The following is a 23,729-nucleotide window of genomic DNA, read 5'->3' as shown; positions in this document are numbered from 1 at the left end:
CAGCCTGTCTGTTATGGTCCAGCCCTGCTCCTCGGACAGACAAACAATGCTTTGAGCCTTACTGATCCTGGCACGATTATCCCACCATCAGAACCTCAGGGAAACACCAAAATCCAAATCAAGACCCACTTTGAGCCGACAGGTGTACATCAGTGAGCTCTGAATCACGCTCAAGGAGCGATGAGGAGTTCAGAGAGGCAGGTGATGGTAGCAAGAGGCACATGAGCACACAGGGATGCTGCTCTGTAGATGAGAAGGTTTAGTCGGTGTGAGTTCGGCTAGCTGCACTTTTTTTTCTCTGCCAGTGCTTTCCTTTCCTCCTTCCTTTCCCTTTGGCCTCTTTTTCCTTTGCGCTCTGCAAAAGGAAAATTTCATGGAAGCGGAGTAGCCCAGAGAAGCAGAGCTTGGAATGTGTGGAGTGCCTCCCTTGCTCCCAGTTCAAATTTCGGCAAGCAGCGTCTGCCCATTCCTGAAGGTCGTTTGGATCCCGGTTCAGGAATGCCGCGTGGCCGCTCACCGCCTCCTCATTGTTATTCTGCACCTATAGCTGCTATAGATGTTCTTCCACATTATATGGTAGTTTGTTACAGGGTTTGGGTGGGAGAGGGATAAACAAGATGTAAAGCGAACGGCGAAAGCCCACTCTGGTGGGACCAGTGTGATTTGTGCCTTGACTCACGTGGGTGTAGAAAGGAATGCTCTAGAGGGCTTGCTTCGGATTTAGCAGAAGAGGAGGAAACCTCTGGGAAATAAAGATGATGCTAATGCAGCGAGGGGGCTGGTGCACTAGTGGCTAAATAAATGCTGATAAATAAATGCTAATAAATAAATGCTGGTGTTTAAGATCATGCTGCCCACTCTCCTTGAACAACCCGTTCCCAGCCCTCCTGGGGGGTCGATGTGAACAGCTCCCTGTTGGGCAGGACACAGATTGATCAGGGGGAGAGGGTGAGATCCTCAGCTGGGAGCAGAGCAGCGAGGAGGCTGGAGTCATCGATTGCCTTTCGGCCCTGAGCCACGCCGCTGGGAACGGTACCTTGTCACCATCCGACATGCACAGCAGTGGCAAGGATGCAGGGATGCAGAAAGCCACTGACAGCAAAGCTCAGGATCAGAGTGAAACTCGAAAGTGGTGGAGCAAACTTCCCTTGTCCAGCACGCTAAAAGCCTGGCAGGTGGTTGAAACACGAATCAAGCTCCAGACCTGCGAAGCTGGCAGAGGTTTTCTTGGTGGAATATTTCCCCCACCATGTGAGCTCAATGCTGTTATGGCGTCCGCTCTAATTCCTGCTTTTCCCTGCTGATGCATCTGGCTGAGAGAAAAAGGTATGCTTGACCCACAGACACAGCATCCCAGCATTTGCAAAGAGCAGGAATAAGGAGCAGGTGCTGAGCAGAGCGACACGGATCCGCTTGCGCTTTTCTCAGGAAAGCAGGTCACGGGGGAGGAGGTGGGGGAGTCATTTCCCAGCTTCGCTGCTGAAAATGCATTTAACCAAAGCTACGCTGGTAAGTAAACGCTCTGCCAGCCCCTGGAACTGGTGCAAAGAGGGATTGCTATCAAAACCTTTTAAACCCACTCCCTGCTAATGAAAATGGCTTTCGGAGATAACGGGCTGGTGGAAACCTCTCTCCTCCCAGCAACATTTCTTCATTAAGCTCTTTCCTCCCTCCTCCCCATCCTGCCTCACCTCTGTACATCCAGGCAAGGCGAAGGACAGAGCACTCCCTGAGAAACCCAGGCTGTGGACTTCATCTCACACCTCCAGCAACACCCCTACCCTCAGCAAACCAATTTGTCCGAATTAGACAGATGTTGCAGCATCTGTGCAAACTCGTGCTCAGCTGTCTGCTGTATTTTACCTGCTGAAGTTCAGCTGAGTTGCAGCGACAGGCTTCGGAGGGACGCAAAGGGTATTCACCCCACAGGGAATTTCTGACTTCCCACTTAGTAGGAAGACGCAGAAATACTCCTCGGCTAATTAAATATCTGCCAATTATAAGGCAGCACAAACGATGACTGTGCTGGCTAATGCAATTTATACTGAAAAATGTCCGTGCCGTCCTGTCTGTCGTTTGCAGCATCGGGAACGGCTTTTATTGCAGAAATTGCTGATGGTGCAGCAGAAGGCACACTCCTAGGGGTGAAGCGTCCTTTTTTCCTCTCCATCCCTCCACCCCGATCCACCCAACAATAATATGCACGCACGCCAGTGCCAAACACATCTGTCATTGCCTTCTCCCTTGGCAGGCTGATGGCTAAAGCCCGGCTTCTGCACCTCCTGCAGACCTGAGCTGATTCCTCGGGCTCTGCTTCCACGCTGCAATGTCCTTGCAGAGTGCGAACCAGCTTCTGCTCACCGACTTGTGATACGGCCTTCCACAAAGCCTGGGGGGAGCAGGATGGAGCCTACAGCTCCCAAACTGAGAAACCCAGAAGTTCCACTGAGACCTCAGGTATTAAGCCGATAACAAAATGCTCTCAGTCCTCCTGGTACTCTTTTTCCTAAGGCCCAGGGAAGGGAAGGAACATGGGAATAAGCCAGCTAGTATCCCCACAACAGATGAAATGCAGAATCCCCGGCAGGAAGCTTTTATCCTCTGGCTTAGCATTGCTGCACGTTGCCAGGGTGTTGTCTCCAAAAAGCCAAGCTGGCCCCTGGAGCCCGGGGTCTCCATAGAAGGAGATGAGCCTGGGCTTGCAGAGGGTGAATAAGAGGGATTCCTGCTGCTGCAGGTCTCTTCACCTCAGCTGGGAAGATGGGGAGAGGGGAATGTCCAGAGGAGAGAGGCAAATGAGCATCGGCAACAGCAATAGGAGTTGTTCAGCTTTACTCTAAGGAAACAAACAGCAGAGATTGTGCAGAGAAGGAGCCCTTGGGGAAAGAGAACCACTTGGGCAGAGAAGGTCTGGAGATCAAAGGGGGTCCAGGTGCGTTCGGATGTGTGTAGAGAGGCTGAAGTTGATCAGGACATTCAGTTTGACACGGAGGGGTCCTGAAGGCACAAAAAGGCTTGGAAACCACAGTGCTAAGGTGTGTGTTGGTACAGGCTGGTGCATCCCAGTAAATCAAGGTCTTACACACACACTGAACAGCGAGTAGACAGGCAGGTTAGAACCAAAGTGATGAAGCTGCTGGTCCCAGCCTTCACCTGCCCAAGGGTAACAGAATTGAGCAGGAAACACAGAGTGGATGTGACAGCTCCCACTCCATCCTCCTATTTGATCTTTCTTTCTTTCTTTCCTGAGATGACAAGTGATGTCAGAGTGAAGGAGGACTGCTCACAAGTCGGGGGCTCCCCGGCCACCTCTTCTGATAGCTTTCCTGGGAGGGAGGCCAGGAGAACAAAAGTGCTCCTCGCAAGTCCCGTGTACAGGGGACCTGGGAGCAGGTCCCCTCGTGGCTCCAGCTGCAGAGCAGCAGCAGTGTTCTGAGAATTATTGTCAGTTTTTCTGCATTTTGAAGACAACTGTAAAAGACTCAAAAGCAAAGTGACACTTCTCATTTCACCAACAGTGCTTTCTCCTGTCTTTTCTGCTCACCAAAACTCTCCAAAAACGTTAATCCGGGTAAAGGCAAATGTTAAAGACACTTCAGCACTGTAAGTGACCTAGAAAAGGAGTTTTTTGTTCAGCTCTAGTTACAATAACAGCACGTTGAAGGCTGTGAAATGCTCAGGCACGACAGTAATAGGAGTCATGTAAGTCCTGTTGCACAGACTGCGGCAACAGCTCTTTACTGCTGCTGAAGATGTAACAGGCAGGACAATCTCAGCTGCTTTCCAGATCCCAGGAGATGCCGGCGGAGCTGGCAATTAGCAAAAGCATCTTTTGCACTTGTAAACTGAATGAATTGGGTGGAAATGAACTGGGAAGCGGGGAAGCGCCCAACACAGTGATGCCATTTCTAACAATACTTCTGAGACGCCGATGCCTGAGCGGAGAGAAACGCAGCAGCCTCCAAGAAGGAGGGGTGGAGGTGGGGATTTCTTCTTATAGCTACATGAAAAAAATCAAAACAATTTTTGTCCCACAAACATAATACTCCTGAGGACACTGGAAGGGGATGCACCTCCTCATCATTTCAGACCTAACATTAAGAAACACTTTTTCACTGAGACGGTGGTCAAACACTGGAACAAGCTACCTCGAGAGGTGGTCGATGTCTCAAGACTGTCAGTGTTTAAAAGGCATTTGGGTGATACCCTTAAATAAGGTCAAGGCCAGGTTGGACGAGGCCCTGAGCAACCTGATCTAGTTGGAGATATCCCTGTTCCTTGCAGGGGGGTTGGACTAGATGACCTTTGAAGGTCCCTTCCAGCCCTAACCATTCTATGATTCTATAAGATGCTTTAACTTTTGGGCAGCTCTGAAATATTCAGGCAGTTGGACTAGATGATCATTGTAGGTCTCTTCCAACTAAAATATTCTATGCTATGCTATGCTATCCATCATCTCCATATTGTTCCTTGTGTGGGCACAGGGGTCTCCTTTGTGTCTACTCCGTCATGCTGAGCCACTGTCAATTCTGAGCTGCAGACTATTTCCTCCCCTGCCCTGTTACAGGAGTCTCAGTCAAAGCATGTTCCGTCTACCCCCTCACTCTATGTTTTTTTCTCTTGGGGATGGACAGTAGATTCTCTTCTGGGACTAATCAGTACAACTTTAATCACTGCAAAGATGTTACGGCTGCAATACAGCCAAAGCCATGTGTGTGCTACAGCCTTTCCTATCACTGTGCTCATGCTGGATGCCCATGTGCTGGCATGTCTAAATTGCACCTTAGGCATCAAAAATCCCTTCCCTCCACGTAGCTTTGCTGCTGAAGGCTGATTTTCCCAGCCAGGACCCGGATCCTGCAGTAATATCAGACACAGGGAGCTCCCTCCACTCTCCTTCCGTTACCATGCGTGCAGCAGCTTCAGAGAGACTTTTTTCTTGAAGGTGCCTGGATTTTAGGTATTTGCATTGCAGTGCTCTGCCTCACTCATCGCTACCCATAACTAAACAGTCCCTTGGCACATGCTGTTAAATGTTGGCACATTCTCCAGCACAGTTTTGACCCATGCATGGGACACATGAACTGGAAAAATCCTGCCTGAACACAACAAACCCCCCACTAGCAGCAGCCCCTGATACTGCAGCTTTCATTTGGGCCTATATGGAAGATCAAAGTCAAAGACGCCCAAAAAACCCCTGCAAATAGCCCTTTACAGCATTTGTGCCCCAGCCTCAGATTAAGGCTGAAATTGGAAAAAAAATTCATATGCATATTGATGATCCCTGGGCCAAATCCTGTGGAGTGCCTTTGAAGCTGTCAGGAGCCTTGCTGAGGTCTGAAGGATGCTCGGTGTTCCTTAAGATTTGACGTATGAGCTAAAACCACCATTAAATAAGTAATATCCACAGCTAAAAAAAGAGTAGTGTTCTCCTAGATTCTTGCCTCCTCTGGGCTCTTCTTCTCCCAGTACAGGACACAACTAAATTTTATTCAGAGCCACCAGCACAGCCATGAGAGAGAGAACAGGAGATCTGAGTTCTGGCTCAGCTCTGCTCCTCCTTGGTGACACTGGATAAATCATTCCCTTGGTTTCTCCTTCCCCACCTGTAAATGACAGCAGGTGGGTTTTTGAGCACAGACCATAACTCATCAACGTAATTATAAGTCTTTCCCTTAATGCTGTGTTTGTCCCCTTGTCTAACTAGTTGGTAGATGGATCCATCACTGAAAACTGAGGGACACTGATGTACTTCTCACCCACCTTTTCGCCTGCACTTCCATGCGCACCAGAAAGAAAGACTGTCCTCAAATTTGCAGAATTCACCCCAGGAAGATCTAAATTCTTGCTGGGTCAGGCTTAACATCACTCTGCTGGGCACCAGGCTCTGGAAGAGGGTGAATTTGTTCCCTTTCTCTCCATCAGAGACTGGCAGCGACTCCCCTGCTTGACTTACCGTCTACCGTCACACCAACGTTGCACGTGTACATTAAACCACCTTGAGAGGCATCTCTGGCCTAAAGCAGACAGCAGCTCCAGCGGATTAATACACATCTTCCAAAGTGTCATTACTGTAATTGAATCAAAGTATTTGCAAAGCCCTGGAAAGAGCCTTGACAAGTCTGAAAATCATTACACAGCTTGAATGGGGCTTTCTGACCCTGCTGTGTCAGTTATTTTTCTTTCAGCAGCTCCTGACTGAGGGTTAAAGTGGCTCCTGACAAATCCAATGGTCAGGGCAAAGAGGATCTGTCCTCCCCAGGAGGAGAGCTTCGCCCATCGCCTTCCAGGAGGGCTCAGAGCTGCCTGCCCTATGTGTCCACCTGCCCCCGTTCTTCCCACTCTGGCAGCAGGGTGGCTGCAAGAAGTGGGTTCTCCCTGTGATGGGAGAAGCTTCCGTGACCCACATCGAGCCGGCTGTCAGAGTGGGCTGGATGCTTCACACATTTGCTAATCTGCTGAGAGGTCACCGTTAGCTCGGGCAGCCGGTGGGATGCACGGGCTGATGTCCCATGCCGTCACACGCTCGGTCTCGCAGCAATTGCCCTGAGCCTCCCTGGCTCCATCCCTGGGGACATTCAAGGCCAGGTTGGACGAGGCCCTGATCAACCTGATCTAGTTGGAGATATCCCTGTTCCTTGCAGGGGGGTTGGACTAGATGACATTTGAAGGTCCCTTCCAGCCCTAACCATTCTATGATCCCATTCTGCTTTGCAAAGACTAAAATTCACTTTTGCAGCACTCGCTGCTGCTCACACGACCGAGGCACGATGGGCAAAGCCAACACGATGGGAGCTCATCTTGCATGGATGACCAATTCAATCGTAAAGCTCACGTTTACATCATTACTTCTCAGAAATAAATAATAATACTTACTTTTGCTACTTACTATCACTTAATGCAGCTGCTCACTCCTAGATTTCATGACATTTAGAGGAGCTGTCTGATGCTATTAGCACAGTAGACTCAGGGAAAACTGAGGCACCAAGCTTACATTGATTTGCTCAGACACATAGAAAGTTCATCATTAGATGAAGGCTGTATCCCAGGCACTGTGTCCTCTTTTTGCTGCTGTTTTAGCAGAACATTTCATCTCCTATTGCAATGCACGAGCAATCAGGTGAAAATGAAAAGAAATCCTTTTCTCGTCTTTAAAAACGGGGGCAAAGTTTCCCCATCCTTATTCAAAACGTGCCAGTTCTCAGCATTTTTCCCCCACATCCATCAATCCTACCCACTCTTGAGATGGACACATAAACCTGTCTCTGCACCCTGACCATTCCCCATGGGCTCCCATCATGAAAGTGAGAGCTCTGCAAGGTATCTGGGACTAGAAGGGGCAATATTGCCCCTCCAGTTAGGATCCCCACTGTGGGGCAATCCATTATTTGGGCTAAGAAATATGTGCTGTTGCCTTTTGTGGTTGATTCACAAAGCAGACAAGAGACACTTTAAGAATACTGACTCAGGAGAGTTTTCTTTAGCCTGATCAGTAAAGATAAAGAACAAACTCTTACATGATTGTCAAGAGATTTTTAAGAAATACTGAGCCCTCCAAATTATAGCTATCAAAAATTATTGTGATTATGGTGGGTACTGCTGTGTTTCTGGCTTGCATGTCAGTGTAGTTCATGGATTCATTCAAAACTGAGGCATTTTAAGAAATTCATCTGAACTTGCCTCAGTCTTGCAAGGAAGTTGAGCAAAGAAGCCTGATGGGGAAACTTCTTCTAATGTTCTTAACAGAGATACACAGGACGTAACCTGCTTGAGCATCTACCTAGTGCTGATGGTCTGTGCTTTGGACAACCCTGGCCCAGAGATACTTGTGGTCATAACACACCTTCCTCACATCATGCACAGACTGCTCTGCAACCTTCAGCTTCCAAAGCCAGACAATTATCCAGAAGATACAGACCCCACATCCTCAAGATGGTGATAGGATCTGCAGGTTTAGAGACAGAACTGTTTGGGAAGTCCTGCTCTGGATCCAGACAGGCTTTTTTTTGGTGCTCATAAAGGGAGAATAAAATCATAGAATCATCACAGAACCATAGAGCGGTTTGGATTGGAAGGGAGCTTAAAGATCATCTACTTCCAATCCCCCCGCCATGGGCAGGGACACACTCCACTACATTAGGTTGCTCAAAGCCCCATCCAACCCAGCCTTCAACACTTGCAGGGATGGGGCAGCCAAAACTTCTCTGGGCAACTTGGTCCAGTATTTAACCATCCTCAGACTGAAGAATTTCTTCCTAGATCTAATCTACACCTACCCTCTTTCAGTTTAAAGCCATTGCCCCTTGTCCTATCACTACACTCCCTTGTCAAAAGTCCCTCTCCAGCTTTCTTGGAGGCCCCCTAAGTACTGGAAGGCTGCTACAAGGTCTCCCAGAAGCCTTCTCTTCTCCAGGCTGAACAGCCCCAACTCTCTCAGCCTGTCTTCAGAGGAGAGGTGCTCCAGCCCTTGGAGAAGTCAAGCTGGACTTCCACCAGGTGCCCCCGAAAGCCCTCAGCAGCCTGGCACTTCCATGGCAGATGGCAACTGCCCCAGTCTGACGTGCGCATCATGTCGTACGAAGGTTTGTGTGTGCACAGGCTTCTGCACACACAGCCTATAGCTCCTGCATGCATCTAACAACATATTGTGCACGTGCAACTCCATGCCTCCACTTGTACCTGGAGGCTCATTGCACAAATGAAGGATGGCTTGTGTTAACGTTCTGATCTGGGTACTTGTGTACATTCGCACACACACAAATGCACGTTTGTGTAGTCCACGCACAAACACTCGTACAAATAAATATTGCCTCGCACTTGCAAACACCTGCATGCTTCACAGGTCCCTACATTCGCACCGACGCTCACCAACAATACCCTGCAGCCTGATCGCGCACAGAAGCACACTCGCCTGTGTCCGTGCTCACACTCAGGCACCAGCTTTCCCTTCTTCCCACATGTTTACCCTTTTACATCCTTGCACATGTGCCTTTATATGAACACGACAGCACACACACGTGGACATACGAGCCATCCTGAACCCCGTGGTGCTCTGGCTCACAAGACACACACAGAGCTCTGAGTCGAGGTTGGGAATCACCCCACCGAACCCAAAGCTCCTTCCCAATGGCATCATCCTCCAGACCTCAGTGTGTATCTTCTGCCAGTTGTGTAAAGAGAATTAATTTATTCCATCCATATTCTTGACCCCTTTACTTGGGAAGCAAGGGAAAAGCTGGAGAGCATTTGATTCAGAGCCTCCGAATCCTCTCTCCTCCCCCCTTTCCCTTCTGTCGAAAGCCATTAAACCATGCTCTGTTGGCAGGCAGCAGAAGCCCTGTATCATGCTGCTCAGCTTCTCCTGCATCCTGTGCTGTGAAAGGCTCTGGAGAACAAGCCAACTCCTGCCTCTGCCAGCCCCGTAGACAATGCTGACTGCTGGGCAGCAGCTCAGCAAAGGCCAAAGAAGGGTGATTCCCATCCTGAACGGGGCTGGGCACAGCTCTTGAGATCTGCTGGTACCTTGTGCCAAGCTGCTTTGTGCTATCAAGGACCTGGATCACCTCTTTCCTGCAATACCTGGAAGTCCAGGTGACAAAGTGTTTCCAGGAAAAGGTGGCCTTTTCCTGGAAAGCCAGATGTCTGGGAAAATAGTCTGGTGGAAGCAGTTCTGCTTGGTGCTTCCAGCAGCCCCAGAGCACAGATCGAGCACGGAAACTAAATCCTCAGGCTCCAGAGATGTGACTGGGTTTCGCTGCATTAGCCCTGTTTTGTCTACGCTCATCCAGGGCTAAAAAGGGGCTCGTGGGACCATAATTCAATCTGCCTGGTTGCACACTGCAAGTGCAGTCAGACAGGCTGAATCGGGGGATACTTTAAACTGAATTTAACACAGGGGAACTAACAGGAATATTCAGATTAAACCCCCTGCGTGCCCCTGTGTAGACGGGCTTTGCACACACAACGCTGCCTTCTTTTGCAGACATCTCCTCGATACCTCCCCAGGAGCACTCAGTAAAGGCAGCGTTTGCAGGTGGAGCCAAAAATGAAGATGCTAGTTTAGGGCAATGGACCTGGAACAGGGCTACCAGCAAACCTCAGCACAAACACCCTGCATGGGATCACATGAAGAGGATGTCACTGGCAATGTTGCTTCTCCATAGCTGGCTGGAGTGTTGCAGTAGAAAATAGAATCATAGAATGGTTTGGGTTGGAAAGAACCTTAAAGATCATTTAGTTCCATCCCCCTTCCATGGGCAGGGACGCCTTCCACTACACCAGGTTACCCAAAGCCTCATCCAACCTGGCACTGAACACTTCCAGGGATGGGGCATCCACAACTTCTCTGGGCAATCTGTTCCAGTGCTTCACTACCCTCTGAGTGAAAAATTTCTTCCTTAGATCTAATCTAAATCTACCTTCTTGAAATATATGCATGTCATGCATAAGTCCAAAGAAGAGAGGAGTGGACTGACTTCTCATGGAGCTTTGGGTCTGTTAACATACTTCCCTTCCTATCTGTATCTGGGGGGACTCATCTATCTTGGTCAGCACAGGCAAGCTGTGTTGCTGCTTGATCTACAGCTCTGGCAAGGCCCATAATGTGCTTGGTGATGGACAGAAGAAAAAGGAAGCTGTTTCCTGACTTTAGAAAGCTTTTCTTCAAAAGATAGGCATCGGGAGATGTATCAACCACTGTGATGAGCAGAAAGTGTCCATGGGATGCTATAGATACAACCCCTCCTCTGTGACACTTTTCTGGTGGCAGGGAGTACTAGACCTGTTGTACATGCCCTCCAAAGGAAACCAGTAAGTAACCAAGACTAAGATCGCAGTAAAGTTCCAGAGAGCACAGAAAAGAAAATGTCCTATTTTTCTCTTTAGTCAATGCATCAGAGGCTTTCAAAAAGTAGGGTGAAGCCCAAAGAGCCTACACCATGTCCTGCTCCTCAAGCTGACTTGCACCATGTATTGGTGCATGACTTTCCTGTAATCATGTAGGACAGGTAGTCAGGAATTCAGTCAGCTTGAGACTCTGTAGATTACATACTGGACATCCCACTCTGAAAATAGGAATTTCAGGCAAAGCAGCTGCACTGCAAGACTCATGGGTTGGCTGGACCATAAACATTCCAAAAAGCCCACTTACCCTATGGAAAAATTATGATGCCTGACAGTCAATAACTCCTTCTAGGATGTTTTGGGGGCTTCTTCGAGTTGTTCCAGACAAAACAAACAAATAAAAACACCACCACAAACTTACTATGACACTGTAGAGCTCTCCCTGTGGCTTGCAGTTCTGTGTGATCACCTTCAGTTCTACCAGCCCTTGGTCCACGCAGCTCTATCAACCATTCCCTTGAAGGACCAATATACACCCTACACCTCAGATAGCTCCTGTCTGAAAAGAGCCTGTGAGCAGGACTGTCCTCAGCATCTGTGATATATATTTTAGGACCCTGTAAGTTTCCAAACGGGGACAGATTGATGGTCGACTTCCTTCGGTAGCATCATAAAACACTGCTCCGCGCAGTTGCGAATCCTCGGGGGAGACTTCTGCCTGACCTCAGCTGGGCATTAGATCCAACCTAAAGGTAGGAGGATGTAATTTAGCCATGCTCAGCTAGCTGAGGCACTGTTCATCTTGTTCTCCACGCCTAACCTTGCTGCACACGGGTCACCTTCCTAAACAGTGAGGTCTGCATTTCCTGAGTTAGACAGGTTAAAGGCTTTAATTACTGGAACAGATGATCTTTCCCAAGGGAAGCTAAGAGTGTCCTTGAACAAAAACCACAGACTCCCCAGGCACTTTCTCTTCCAAGAGCAAAAAGCCTTTTATGCAAATATTTGTGAAGGTTTGGAAGGCCTCTCAAGATCAGTTATTCTAAAGCCTAGATATTATTATGCTTGTCTTTGAGACAGAGCAGAGAAAAGTTAGTGGTTGGAGCCAGGTAAATCTTCCAAAAGCAAGCATTCCCTGTGGGATGAGAGATTCCCTGGCAATGCAGACCTGCTGGATCGTAACCTCTGCAAGTATGGGACTGGATTTCACACCTACGTGGCACGATGCTCTCTCATGCACCATGAGCTAAAATACAAGACCCAACTGGCTGGCTTGGTCCCTCCTGTTACCAAGGCAGGTCATGCTGGAGGGGAGAACTAGAATTCGCCTGTGGGTCTCTCTATGGCAGCAGTCAGTCAGTCTAATCTCACGGTCTCTTTGCAGACACTTGATGGCTTATGACTGTTCCCTTTCATCTCACAACAGTCCCCATCGTTTTCATAGAATCATAGAATCATAGAATGGTTAGGGCTGGAAGGGACCTTCAAAGGTCATCTAGTCCAACCCCCCTGCAACAAACAGGGATATCTTCAACTAGATCAGGTTGCTCAGGGCCTCGTCAAACCTGGCCTTGAACGTCTCCAGGGATGGAGCATCCACCACCTCTCTGGGCAACCTGTTCCAGTGTTCTACAACTCTCATGGTAAAAAATTTTTTCCTAATATCCAATCTGAATCTACCTCCCTCTATTTTAAAACCATTACCCCTTGTCCTATCACAACTGGCCCTCCTGAACAGCCTCTCCCCATCTTTCTTGTAGGCCCCCTTGAGGTACTGGAAGACCGCTATAAGGTCACCCTGGAGCCTCCTCTTCTCCAGGCTGAACAGCCCCAACTCTTTCAGCCTATCCTCATAGGAAAGGTGCTCCAGCCCTCTTATCATCTTCGTGGCCCTCCTCTGGACCCTCTCCAACTGGTCCATGTCCTTCTTATGTTGGGGGCTCCGGAACCAGATGCAGTACTCCAGGTGAGGTCTCACGAGGGCAGAGTAGAGGGGGAGAATCACCTCCCTCGACCTGCTGGCCGCGCTCCTCTTGATGCAGCCCAAGATGCGGTTGGCCTTCTGGGCCGCAAGAGCACATTGCCAGCTCATATTGAGCTTCTCGTCCACCAGTACTCCCAAGTCCTTCTCCTCAGGGCTGCTCTCGATCCATTCTCCGCCCAGTCTGTATTTGTGCCTGGGATTGCCACGACCCAGATGTAGGACCTTGCACTTGGCCTGGTTGAACTTCACGAGGTTGGCACGCGCCCACTTCTCCAGCCTGTCGAGGTCCCTCTGGATGGCATCCCTCCCTTCCAGAGTGTCATCCTATGCTCAAAGAACTCTAAAACCCAGCTTTAGAAGTCAGAGTACACAGACTCATCAGTCCCATGGGGTAGTGGGACTGCTCTGCAGCACCAACTAGCCCCACATCTTCTTCTCCAGCCACGAAATGAAGATGCTACCCCTAACAAACTTTGGCAACTATCTCCCCGCTCCCCTTGCCCACATGGCATCTCTGTTCCGCATCAGAGCAAAGCAGGTGAGAAACACAAATCTGGTGATGCATAAGAACGTGAAAGCACATAAGATGACTGCGTCCATCGACTCCCTCCGTCCTGTCCCAGCAGGAGAAAGAGAGAGCAGGAGACCAGATCCTGCCTGGATTTTAACTTCAGCAAGGCTAAGCAGCTAATAATTACTCCAGATGAACACCCTTGGAGGAGAGCCAGAGAATCCCAAATCGTTCTCCGATTTCAACTTTCAATTTACCCAGCTGGTGCTAGGCTCATTAATCATACCTGCAGCACCCAACACAACAGCAATTAGTCCTCGATCTTCTCCCCTCTTATTTCATGACATGAGGAGTTGGGGGCAAGAGGAAGAGAAAAGAGATAGAGAGGTGCCACCCACGAATCTAACAGTCACTCAGAGGGGCTGGGATTAATAAATCAAAAATCCATTATTAATATTACAGGCTTAAATATCTATCTAAATGCAAATGAATGAGCACTTGGGGGTTCTCTTCCTTTTTTTTTTTTTTTTTTTTTTTTTAAGTGCTTGGTTCAACTACTCTGTCTTGGAGGAAGTACATGGCCACAAGATAATTGTCTGCTCTAATTGCAGTTTTACAGTTCAACCCTTCACAGCCCATGGATTTTAAGTGGCCTTTAGAGGGCTGTGGCATGTTTTGGATGGGATTGAAAGCTCAGGTGACTGCAGTAACAGGCAGGAGCTCGCACGGGAGGACTGCTTCCAGTTTCCTGCCTCTGTACGTGTTCTGTTAAATTGGCTGCAAGGGGTTAAATCCAGAGGCTGGTTCACTGAAATCAGGTGGAGTCTGGATCCCCAAGATCCGCTGCCTGAGATGGATGACCGTGAACACAGGGAAGGTCCCCCTGGCCAACCATCCTTGGAGCAGGATGATGGAGAGCCTGCAAAAGAGCAAGCTTAAGAGACAGCAGCATCTTCTGAGCAAGCGACACCATGACAGGTTGGCTTGGGCTGTACAGGGAATATGGCAAGGTGAATAACAGAGAAATGAAGCTGCAAAGCCATTAAATTGATCAGAGCTGGGAACTAGGATTTCCTGAGATTCACCCACTGGCACAACCATCTCAAGAGACTGATTAGCGGGAAAAATTCCAATTAAAGAGAGGGGTGGCAGGAAGAAGAAGATGGGAGCAGAGAGAGGAACCATGTAGATGTGGCTGAAACTCAGGGTTTCCTGGCTCAAAGTCACTAGTCATGATTCTACCACACACCAGGCAACACGACCAGGGTATAACCTAAAAATCCTTCTTCCAAAAAAGAAACAATTATCCAAAACTGTGATGCAAAACCCTTGAGAACTCCAGAGTGCCGTTCAAGTTTGACGTGAATGTTCAGGCCTGGATTTTCACAGTTTGCCTTTCATTAGACTTCCCCAGGAGGCAGCAGTGGTAGCAAATCAACCTTAAAACGTCGCACAAACAGCTTTGCAGCTCCGGTTGCCAGCGCTCACTGGATCAGATCTAGCTTTGGAACATCCCCATGCAAAATCTGCTGGCATCAGCATTTTTGACTTTTCAGCCGCTTGAGATTGCAAACGTTGGTTGGAAACACTCGTAAGTGTGCACACACACACACGCTTCAACACACACAGAAAGCAGAGTCTTAGCGGCAACACTTGTGAAACAAATCTGCTGGGCTTTTGGAAACCATCCTTGACAACTGAGCCACAGGGTCCGTGCCAAGAGATTGCCTGCTCAGCTCTTATCTGCGAGCCCATCCTTTGATGCCATGAAGATGCAAGAGCTAAAGACTGAAAGCATTCCTAACACCCCGCACTCCCAGAGAGACAATGGGCATCCAAACAAGCTGTCAAGCCTTGGGAGACAGTGTATGGAGCAACCAGAACTCCCAGGACAAGGCAAAGGTGACTACACTGAACTGGGCACTGTTTTGCCTCCAGGCCAGCAATGGCATTCGAGCCTCTCAAGCCACGTTCAGCACTGGGCAACCCTTCATCTTTCTCATACCAGGCAATTTTCAATACCAGCTTGGGCAGATATGTGCCCAGCCTGCATGCCACCACTCTCCCTCAGATCCAACCATGTGCCAACTGGATTTTGCTCTTTTCTTGCTCAGTCTACAGCTAATTAAATCCAGCTCTGAGCATGGCAGGGAAACACCTCCATCCTTCTGGACATAACCCTCTTTCTAGGATGTAGAAAGCCAAGAATGACAAGATGGTGTGCAGAGCAGAAGGGACATTGATTCCAACTTCTGCCTTTAGTTGCCAAAAAATGGATTTGTATATGAGTGTTTTAATCCCATTCCAGCATGGAGAGGCAACAGATTTAACAGAGCAGGTCAACTCCTATCCAAACCTTCTCCTGAATCTGCCCACCTGTACACAACCCTCTACTCTGAGCTGACCTACAGACTCAGTCTGCTCTCTGGTACATAGGTAATATAGTAAAATCTCATTTTACTAATTTCATGAAGATTCACCAGCATGCTACAGTGCAGGGTCAGCATAGCAGACGAGGGACTCTTGCATCTCAACCATTTTTTAATGGTGGAGCAATTTTTGCTACAACCCAGAGGGACAAGTTTTGCCCTGGGCAACAACATGGGTGTGATTTCAGAAGCAGGGAGTCCCCCTGGCTTCTCCAGCTTTGCTTTGGATCCACTCATACATGTGGAATTAATCACAGACCAACAAGAATGGTAAGCTGACTGCAAATATGTTGCCCGCCTATGTGTGTATATGCTACTTAATGGAGCATAAAATGAGAAGAATAGAATCATTTTTCAGATGCTGCAGATGATAATAATAAATAATAATAAATGCAGAGGTATGTGCCAAATGCATGAGATCTCAAGGAGAGAAACTGACTGTAAGCAGAAGAGAAGTCAGGTTGGTCCTCAAACTGAGATACAAAAGTCAATGAAGTAAAAACACCATTAAATCAAACACTTTGTATCCTTGTCAAGCTCACTCAGGATTTAAGACCACACTTTCAGAGCGTAGTCACTTCTTTTTTTTCTAAGATGCACACTCTCTGACAACTACTTCCCACATGGGATTTATGGTCCTGGTTCTTTGTGGTAACTTGGGATTTCTTTTTTCCCTGCTGACCACAATCACATCACTCAACACCTCCTGAAGAGCACCAGTCATTGTAGGAATCCTGGCAGAAATCCATTTACAGCAACACAGCAACGTACTTCACCACTGCACACTGCATTTGCAACAGTGAGCTCTGATTTTGCACGGTGCCCGGTTTGGGGTAAGCACTGAAGAGACCCAAGAATTGCTATGTCAAGTTCAATTTAGGGCAATCTGTGAATGATTCCACAGTCCTGGGTCTCAGTTCCCGTGTTGCTCATGTGGGAAAATCTGAAATTGGAGGAGTCAAAATAAGAGGCCACTTTTGCAAAGTGTAGGCTGGGGTCCAAAGCATCAAAGGAAAAAGCAAACACCTCTCCCTGTGAACAGAAGGATGCACAAACATCTCTGCTCGGACACCGAGAGATGTTTCCCTGGTACAGGCATATGATGCTCCCAACATACAGGACCCTCATGGACTGTACGGGCTATCTGATCACAGATGTTTAAATGTAAGATCCAGTTCACCTTGCACTAAAAGACAATGCAGTAAGAAGGGATGCATCTGTGTGAAGGAAGAAGCACTCCCCATCAGAGCGAACGACTTTGCCAGCCATGAAGGTGGATGTAAGAAAAAACTTGTGTAGAGAGAGCAAGGGTGGAAACAGAATGACACGTCACTGCTAAAATTGTGATGATTTCACCCCAAAAAAACAAATGGTCTCATCAAAGTAAAGAGAAACTCAGAGAACTCACCCATCAGTTTGGTCCCACAGGATGCAGGTCTGGTTGGTGGTTCCCTACCAGGAGAGAAGAAAGGGAAAAATGAAGCAAATCAGAGTCAAGGTTTTTATGGGGTATTTGGAGCAACTAGAATGAAACATGCAGGTCCTGTAGAGCAGCTTTCACTACTCTAAGCATGGTATGTCTGTGATACTCGAGATGGGCAGTTGCAGATCTGAGTTATTGAAACAGCTTATCTCACCCTTGGCTTGACAGACAAGAATAAAACGGGCCTCAGTTTGTTCTGCATCAATACCACTGTGGAAGGATTTGACTCTGCATCTTTCCTGACTCAGCTTACTGGTGCTCTTCCTTTTCCCTCCTCTCACAGAATCCTTGTGCTGCTCCCTTCTGGGACGTGGGTCAAATACAACGTGTGTTTTTGTGGGATGCAGTACTCAGAAAAGCCTCAGCCCTACAGAAGGTGGTCAGGTGTGTTTAAAGTCTCCTGGAAGAGGTTTACCACTGACTGCAGCTGTAGCTGGCTTAAACCACTTTGGAAAATCCTTCCAGGCAAGTTGAAAGCAAAGACACAACGGGCCTAATATTCTTGTTGCAGAGCCTTGGGAGGACATCTGAAACCCACAACGAAAACAAGCCTTGGGGTGTGTGAATGTCCATCACATGTATCTGCCTAAGGTTGACCAGGGGACCCTGGAGGGGCTCTTTGACTGCCTTCAAAAGCACTGATAGCAACAGGAATATTCGTATATCCATTAGTATCTGAGGACCACAAAGAACATTGCAAGCATTAATGGAAATAACCTTTCTCCTCCCTCTTTCCCTCCTCGAGGAAGATCATTATTATAGCCTATTTTTTAATGAGTGCACTGTTCGCCCATGATCATGCCCACAAGGAAATGGTGTGGATGCCATGTTCCTTCTGCAATCAGTGCTGTCACCTTCCTCCTGCCATGGCAATGCCTAAACAAGGAATCATAGAATCACAGAGTGGTTTGGGTTGGAAGGGACCTTAAAGATCACCTAGTTCCAACCCACCTGCCATGGGCAGGGACACCTTCCACTAGATCAGGTTGCTCAAAGCCTCATTCAACCTGGCTTTGAACACTTCCAGGGAGCACAGAGCAGACAAGGTTTACGAGGCTGACCCGTACAGCACATCCTTGGCGCTGAGCAACAACAGGACACCAACACCAGCCCAGTCTCAGAGTGGTAGCCTGCTTTAAGGGAGATTGAAGGGTCCCACATTGGCAAAGAGAGCTCAGGAGCTCAACAAAATCACCTCCTCTTTGCACCAACATGTTCCTGCTATGCAGAAGCAAACACAGCTGCGGGACGGTGCAGGTTCCCAGGAAAGACTTACGTTGTACACGTGGGAGAATTCAATTTCCAAGGGAGTGAGGAGAGACCGGGGAAATGGCTTCACAGTCACGGAGATGACTTTGGAGTTCAGAACAGTGCTGTTCCTGGGAAGAAGAGGGGAAAGAGATGTTTTAAAGAGGACTGAGGGAGTTTTGCAGAAGGGTGAATCCCACTGCATTCATCAGTGACGGTACAAGATTTAGTGTACACACTGAAGAAGCAGTTGGCCCCATTACTTTAAAATACCATCAAAGACATTTGCTGCTGATATGCCCCATCCTCTGCCCTTTGATCTCCCCCCACAGCCACTCTGCTTTTATTCCTTCAAGAATCAGACCATTTTATGAACCACACAGGCCCCTAAAGCCATTAAACTTAAAGGCTCAATCTATCCCAGTAATAAAATAGTCCTGGACCCATTTTATGGCCCTGACATGAGGAGACAAAGTTCATTTCGTGTCCTTTGAAAAAAAACCATCCTGTTTTCCCTCTCAAAGGCTGGCTTAGTCTACACTGCAGTAAGTGTTGGGCAGGGGCATGGGGGCCTTTAACAGCATATCCATGGGGCAGCACATGGTCCTGTCTCACTACTGGAGGGACTGGTGTCTATCTCCATCCTCTGAGGATCAAAAGTAAATGGAAAGAGGCCAAACTTTTCACGTTGATGTCTAAAGGTCTGTGCCCAGACAAATACTCTAATAAATTTGACATCCCTAGGAGATTTGACTGTCAGGAGAGGCAATAAGGGAGAAGATATACCTGTGTTCCTGTTCCCTGGAAAGCTAAATCCTTTTTAGACACTTCCCTGGACATTGGACATCTAAATACATAGGGGTTCCTGGTGCTTCTGCAGCAGGAAAAGACTTGGGTGTTTAAATAAGCAAAAGTTGTTTAAATAAGCAAAAGTTTTGACCAGCAGTTGAAAAAGTTGCCGGTCTAAGTTTACCATGAAGGAATCAGTAGTAGGGTGGTAGCCCAGCATCAGGCTGCTCCCAGCCCTTCCTGCACCCATGGGCAAGGGAAATCTTTCCCCGTCCAAATCTCCACCATACCTACAGGCGTTGGCAAAATCTTTCACCTTTCTTTCTGGGTATTATCTTCCTTTCACAAAATAATTACATGGAAAAGATTTGCACTTCCTTGACAGCAAGTGGCCTAAAAAAACCCTCCAAAAACAAAAAAAAAAACCCACCACCTTGGAATCATCCACAGATGTGTAAGTGAATACTCATAAAGTCACCATTCCACCAACACCAGATGGAACAACACTATTGTTTTAGGAGGGTAAAGAAAAAAAGAGGTCAATTTTTCCTTTAAAAAAAAAAAAAAGAGAGAAACAAGAAAGAAGCAATAAAGCACAAATACCAATCTACAAAGGAAGAGTAAAGGGGAAACCCGATGGGAGCAAATATCAGCTCTAAGCTTTGAAATGAAGCAGCTGTAGATAAGCTAAAAATATGAGCTGCTGAAAGGTAAACACCAGTGCATATCTGCATTAGGAGCTGGGTCTGTAAGAGTCAGTTCTTGGCTCAGTGCTGTTGAATATTGACATGGACAACCCAGATGACACAGAAACATCCTTTTGAAGGCTGCAGATGACGTGAGGATTGATGCAGTAAGCAAAAACTGTAGAAGTATTTGATTTTTTCAGTGAGTCAATAGCACAGAAAAGTTATTAGCATGCAGAGTGTGAAGGCTGCTTAATGTCCAGGTGGTCACAGCCCAGCCAGAAATTATCCCGGTGCATCCAACAGTGAGGAAAAGCATCTGAGCTTGGAGAGTGCAAGGTCTATGTGCAGAGCTACAAGGGAGCAGTGACCCAAAAGGTACCTGAGGAGATTGACTTCGGGGCAAAGAGCTGTGACACAAAGGACAGAAATGACCCTGTGCATGAGCCAGGAGATGAATCACAGAACGGTTTGGGTTGGAAGGGACCTCAAATATCATCTCGTTCCAACCCCCCTGCCATGGGCAGAGACACTTTCCACTACACCAGGTTGCCCAAAGCCTCGTCCAACCTGGCCTTGAACACTTCCAGGGATGAGGCAGCCACAATTTCTCTGGGAAACCTCTTCCAGTGCCTCAACACCCTCATTTAAAAAAATGTCTTCCTTATATCCAATCTAAATCTCCCCTCTTTCAGTTTAAAGCCATTGCCCCTTGTCCTATCACTACACGCCCTTGCCAAAAGTCCCTCTCCAGCTTTCTTGTAGCCACTTCAGGTACTGGAAGGCTGCTAGAAGATCTGCCCAAAGCCTTTTCTTCTCCAGGCTGAACAACCCCAACTCTCTCAGCCTGTCTTCATAGGAGAGGTGCTCCAGCCCTCAGATCATCTTTGTGGCCCTCCTCTGGAACCTCTCCAATAGGTCCATGTCCTTCTTATATCAGGGGCCTCAGCGCTGAACACAACATCAGAACACGTCTCCATCAGTAGATGATGCAGTCACCTTCTCTCTGCATCCCTCCTTGTCAGGATGCCACTGTACTGTTGAGTTTGATTTCACTTTGAGATGAGGAAACAGTGGAGAGAGTTCAAAGAAGAGACACAAAATTAATCCAGGTGCTAGAAAACCAGACAAAAGGTTTCTGTTGAAAAGTATGTCTGACAGCTCGTTGCGTGTGGGGAATTTTTCAGTCGTCCACCCGAAGGCCCAGTGCCTGGAAGCAAAAGTCAGACAAATTCAGCCTTAAAATAAGAAACAGTCTTCTAGCTGAGAAGGTAATTAAGATCTGAGCAGCTCGCCAAGGGTGATGAGGGACTCAGCATCTGGGGAATCTTCCAGGAAGAAGATGAATCGTCTTTCCTAAAAGCATGTTACAACACATCTTCTGAGATGAAAATAAAACCTACTGAGGTCTGGCTTGGACAGGAGGTCAGATGAGCTCAGAAGGCTCCTGAGTGGCTGTGAAGAGTGTGCAAATAGCTGTAAACATGCTGTTTTCATGTCTGTCAGGTGCCAGGCTGTTGACCCTCCAACTGCTGAGCACGTCCTTTTCAACAGTGCCCAGCTGGGATCAAGCACCTTTCACCTCCCTGGCTTGAAAAATCAGGTGTCCTGTGTAACCCATCCTGATTGTCACAACTGCCAAGAGCCACAGGGCTCTCTGGATCCAAGGGGACAGAGCAACGTGTGGCTCAGATAAGGAATTGCTGCTTGCGGGAGGTAAATTGGGACAATTAGGAAGAGCTCAGCTGATGCTGATTGCTGAGTTAAATCCACATTTTTTTTTCTTTCAGGAAAAATCACTCTGTGTTGAATCGATGTGATCAAACCCAGGATCTGGGTCCTTATTGCCCATGTGTACCCAGGAACAGCTGCTCTCCTTCGCGGTTAGAAATATTTTTACCCCACAGGCAGGTGTTATACAGCTACGTGGTTATTTAAAGACATTCTCCTTTATCTCACTGTGTCCATTTGCACAGCAGTGAAGTAAGAGGCACCGCTGCTGCTTCTTTTACCTCTTTATATATTTTCCTCCTTTTAATCTCCACAGGTGATTCAGGACTGTGGATTTTTATTTTTTTTTTTAAAGAAGGACTGTCCTTTAATTAAGGAATGTCTTAAATCAGATCTCCCACGGGAACTCTGTTCAGAGGCTGGGGCTGCTGCAGCTGCTGGTTATCAAGAGCTCATTCACTGCTTGGCCAGAGAAAGCTGAAATACCACTGGATCATTTGAGCCAATGATGTTTATTGCCCTTCTGATCTAATTCCCAGTGCTGTAATGGAAGATATTACAGAATACAGTTGGCTGGCTTGCTAATTCCTCTCTGCACTCACTTGGAGCTCTTTTGCCATTGCCAGTGCTAAATCTGTAGGTATTTAAATGATTATCGGTGAGGAGAGATGCCCTGGTGTTTATGGTAAATGGGCTCACGCTAATCAGTGCAGAACAGATTTAGAAGGTGCCTTAGGATGCTTAATTTACTGCCTCAGTACCAGGCTCGGAAAAAAAGAGTGAGATAGCAAGAGAGAAAGGGAGAGAAGAAAAGGAAAGGGAGCAGTGAACACAAAAGCCTCGGTGCCCGAGGCGGTTTGCAGCAGCCGGGAACACGGTAGACATGTGCAGCCAGGCGTGTTGCTACTATCGTCTCTTCGCCCCGAGCCTGTCTTCTGCCATGGTGCTCTCGGAGGGCTCAGCGTGGCTGGCAGCTCCCCGGTAGCTTGGGAGTATCAGGGTAGCTGAGCATCCCCCCGTCTGTCAAACCTCCCCAAATCCCGTGTGAAGAGGAGGGCAGCATGAGAATCCGTTCCTGGAGAGCAAAGGGTGGTGGGCAGCTGGCAAGCAGGGATGTGGCAGCGGCAACAGCACTGTGTCTCCCCTCGTATCGGGGTGCACGGCGCTGGACACGGCTGGAGAAAATCTTCCTGTCCCTCCAGCAAGCAATGCCTGTGATGAACAAGCCTGCCCCCACCTCAACATGCAGCATCAGTCAATGGGGTTCAAAATATTTGGATGGCAAGTCAAAGTCTGTCTCCTCGCAGCCCGTGACCTTTGCTTTTTCCCTGGAAGACCAGGGCTCTGAAGCTAGAGGGATCAGCAGGAAAGCTTGGTGACTTCCCAGCTGCTCGCGCTCCCCTCTTACCTCTGGAGGGAGAGGATGTTGCCCACGTTCCGGTACAGCACGGTCCCCACCACAAAGACGGAGGAGTCATCCGTCTCTGCAGGACACCAAAGGAAAGGGAAGAAGACAACAGCACTGAGACAATCGGAATGTCAACTGTTCCCATGGGACACCCAGATGCAGGATTAGGGTCTCTGTTGAGGCATGGCCAACTCCACTATCACTATGGTGGGATGCAGTGCCTGCTGTCACCACAATGGGTCTCCATTGGTCCCAAGGAAGGTCTCAGTGCCTTTGGGGTGACCCCACACCTCAGGCATCTGCCCTCACGCAAGGCTCACTCATCCCCAGAGACCGGCCTGGTGCTCCCCCCATTCAGAAATCCCACTAATCCCTCTGACAGCACCACAGCAGACAAATCTGCCAGGCGGAAAGGTCTCTCGCAGCCACCCAGGGGCATTCGGACCCGTCCATAGTTATCAAGCCATCAGAGAGAAGAGCTGTGCTTGGGCCGACAAGGGCAGCTGAGAAGAGGAAATGTCCCACTGTGCTTGGTCTGACCCCACAACTTGTGCCCTGCCTCGGGAGGCCATGGGGGCTGCGGTCCCAGATGAGCCTCTAAATCATCTGTGAGACCTC

General features: G+C 48.2%; 1 protein-coding gene across 4 annotated transcripts in view; it reads right to left on the bottom strand.

Moving 5' to 3' along the window:
* The window catches only part of ADGRB1 (adhesion G protein-coupled receptor B1), a 215,458-nt gene that overhangs the window by 105,144 nt on the left and 86,585 nt on the right, over positions 1-23,729 (bottom strand). For all 4 annotated transcript variants that reach the window (XM_086609591.1, XM_086609592.1, XM_086609594.1 and 1 more), the window contains exons 14-16: positions 23,112-23,187; positions 18,526-18,628; positions 17,175-17,218 (exon numbers count right to left, since the gene is read on the bottom strand). In XM_086609591.1, coding sequence (XP_086465717.1) covers positions 17,175-17,218; positions 18,526-18,628; positions 23,112-23,187 — 223 coding nt within the window. The remainder of the gene's footprint in view (positions 1-17,174; positions 17,219-18,525; positions 18,629-23,111; positions 23,188-23,729) is intronic.

This window comes from Tauraco erythrolophus, chromosome 3, assembly GCF_009769465.1.
Source record: "Tauraco erythrolophus isolate bTauEry1 chromosome 3, bTauEry1.pri, whole genome shotgun sequence".
In the NCBI taxonomy this organism is placed as follows: domain Eukaryota; kingdom Metazoa; phylum Chordata; class Aves; order Musophagiformes; family Musophagidae; genus Tauraco; species Tauraco erythrolophus.
Note: the sequence above shows the minus strand (reverse complement) of the source record. Positions and strands in the feature narration are given on the sequence as shown.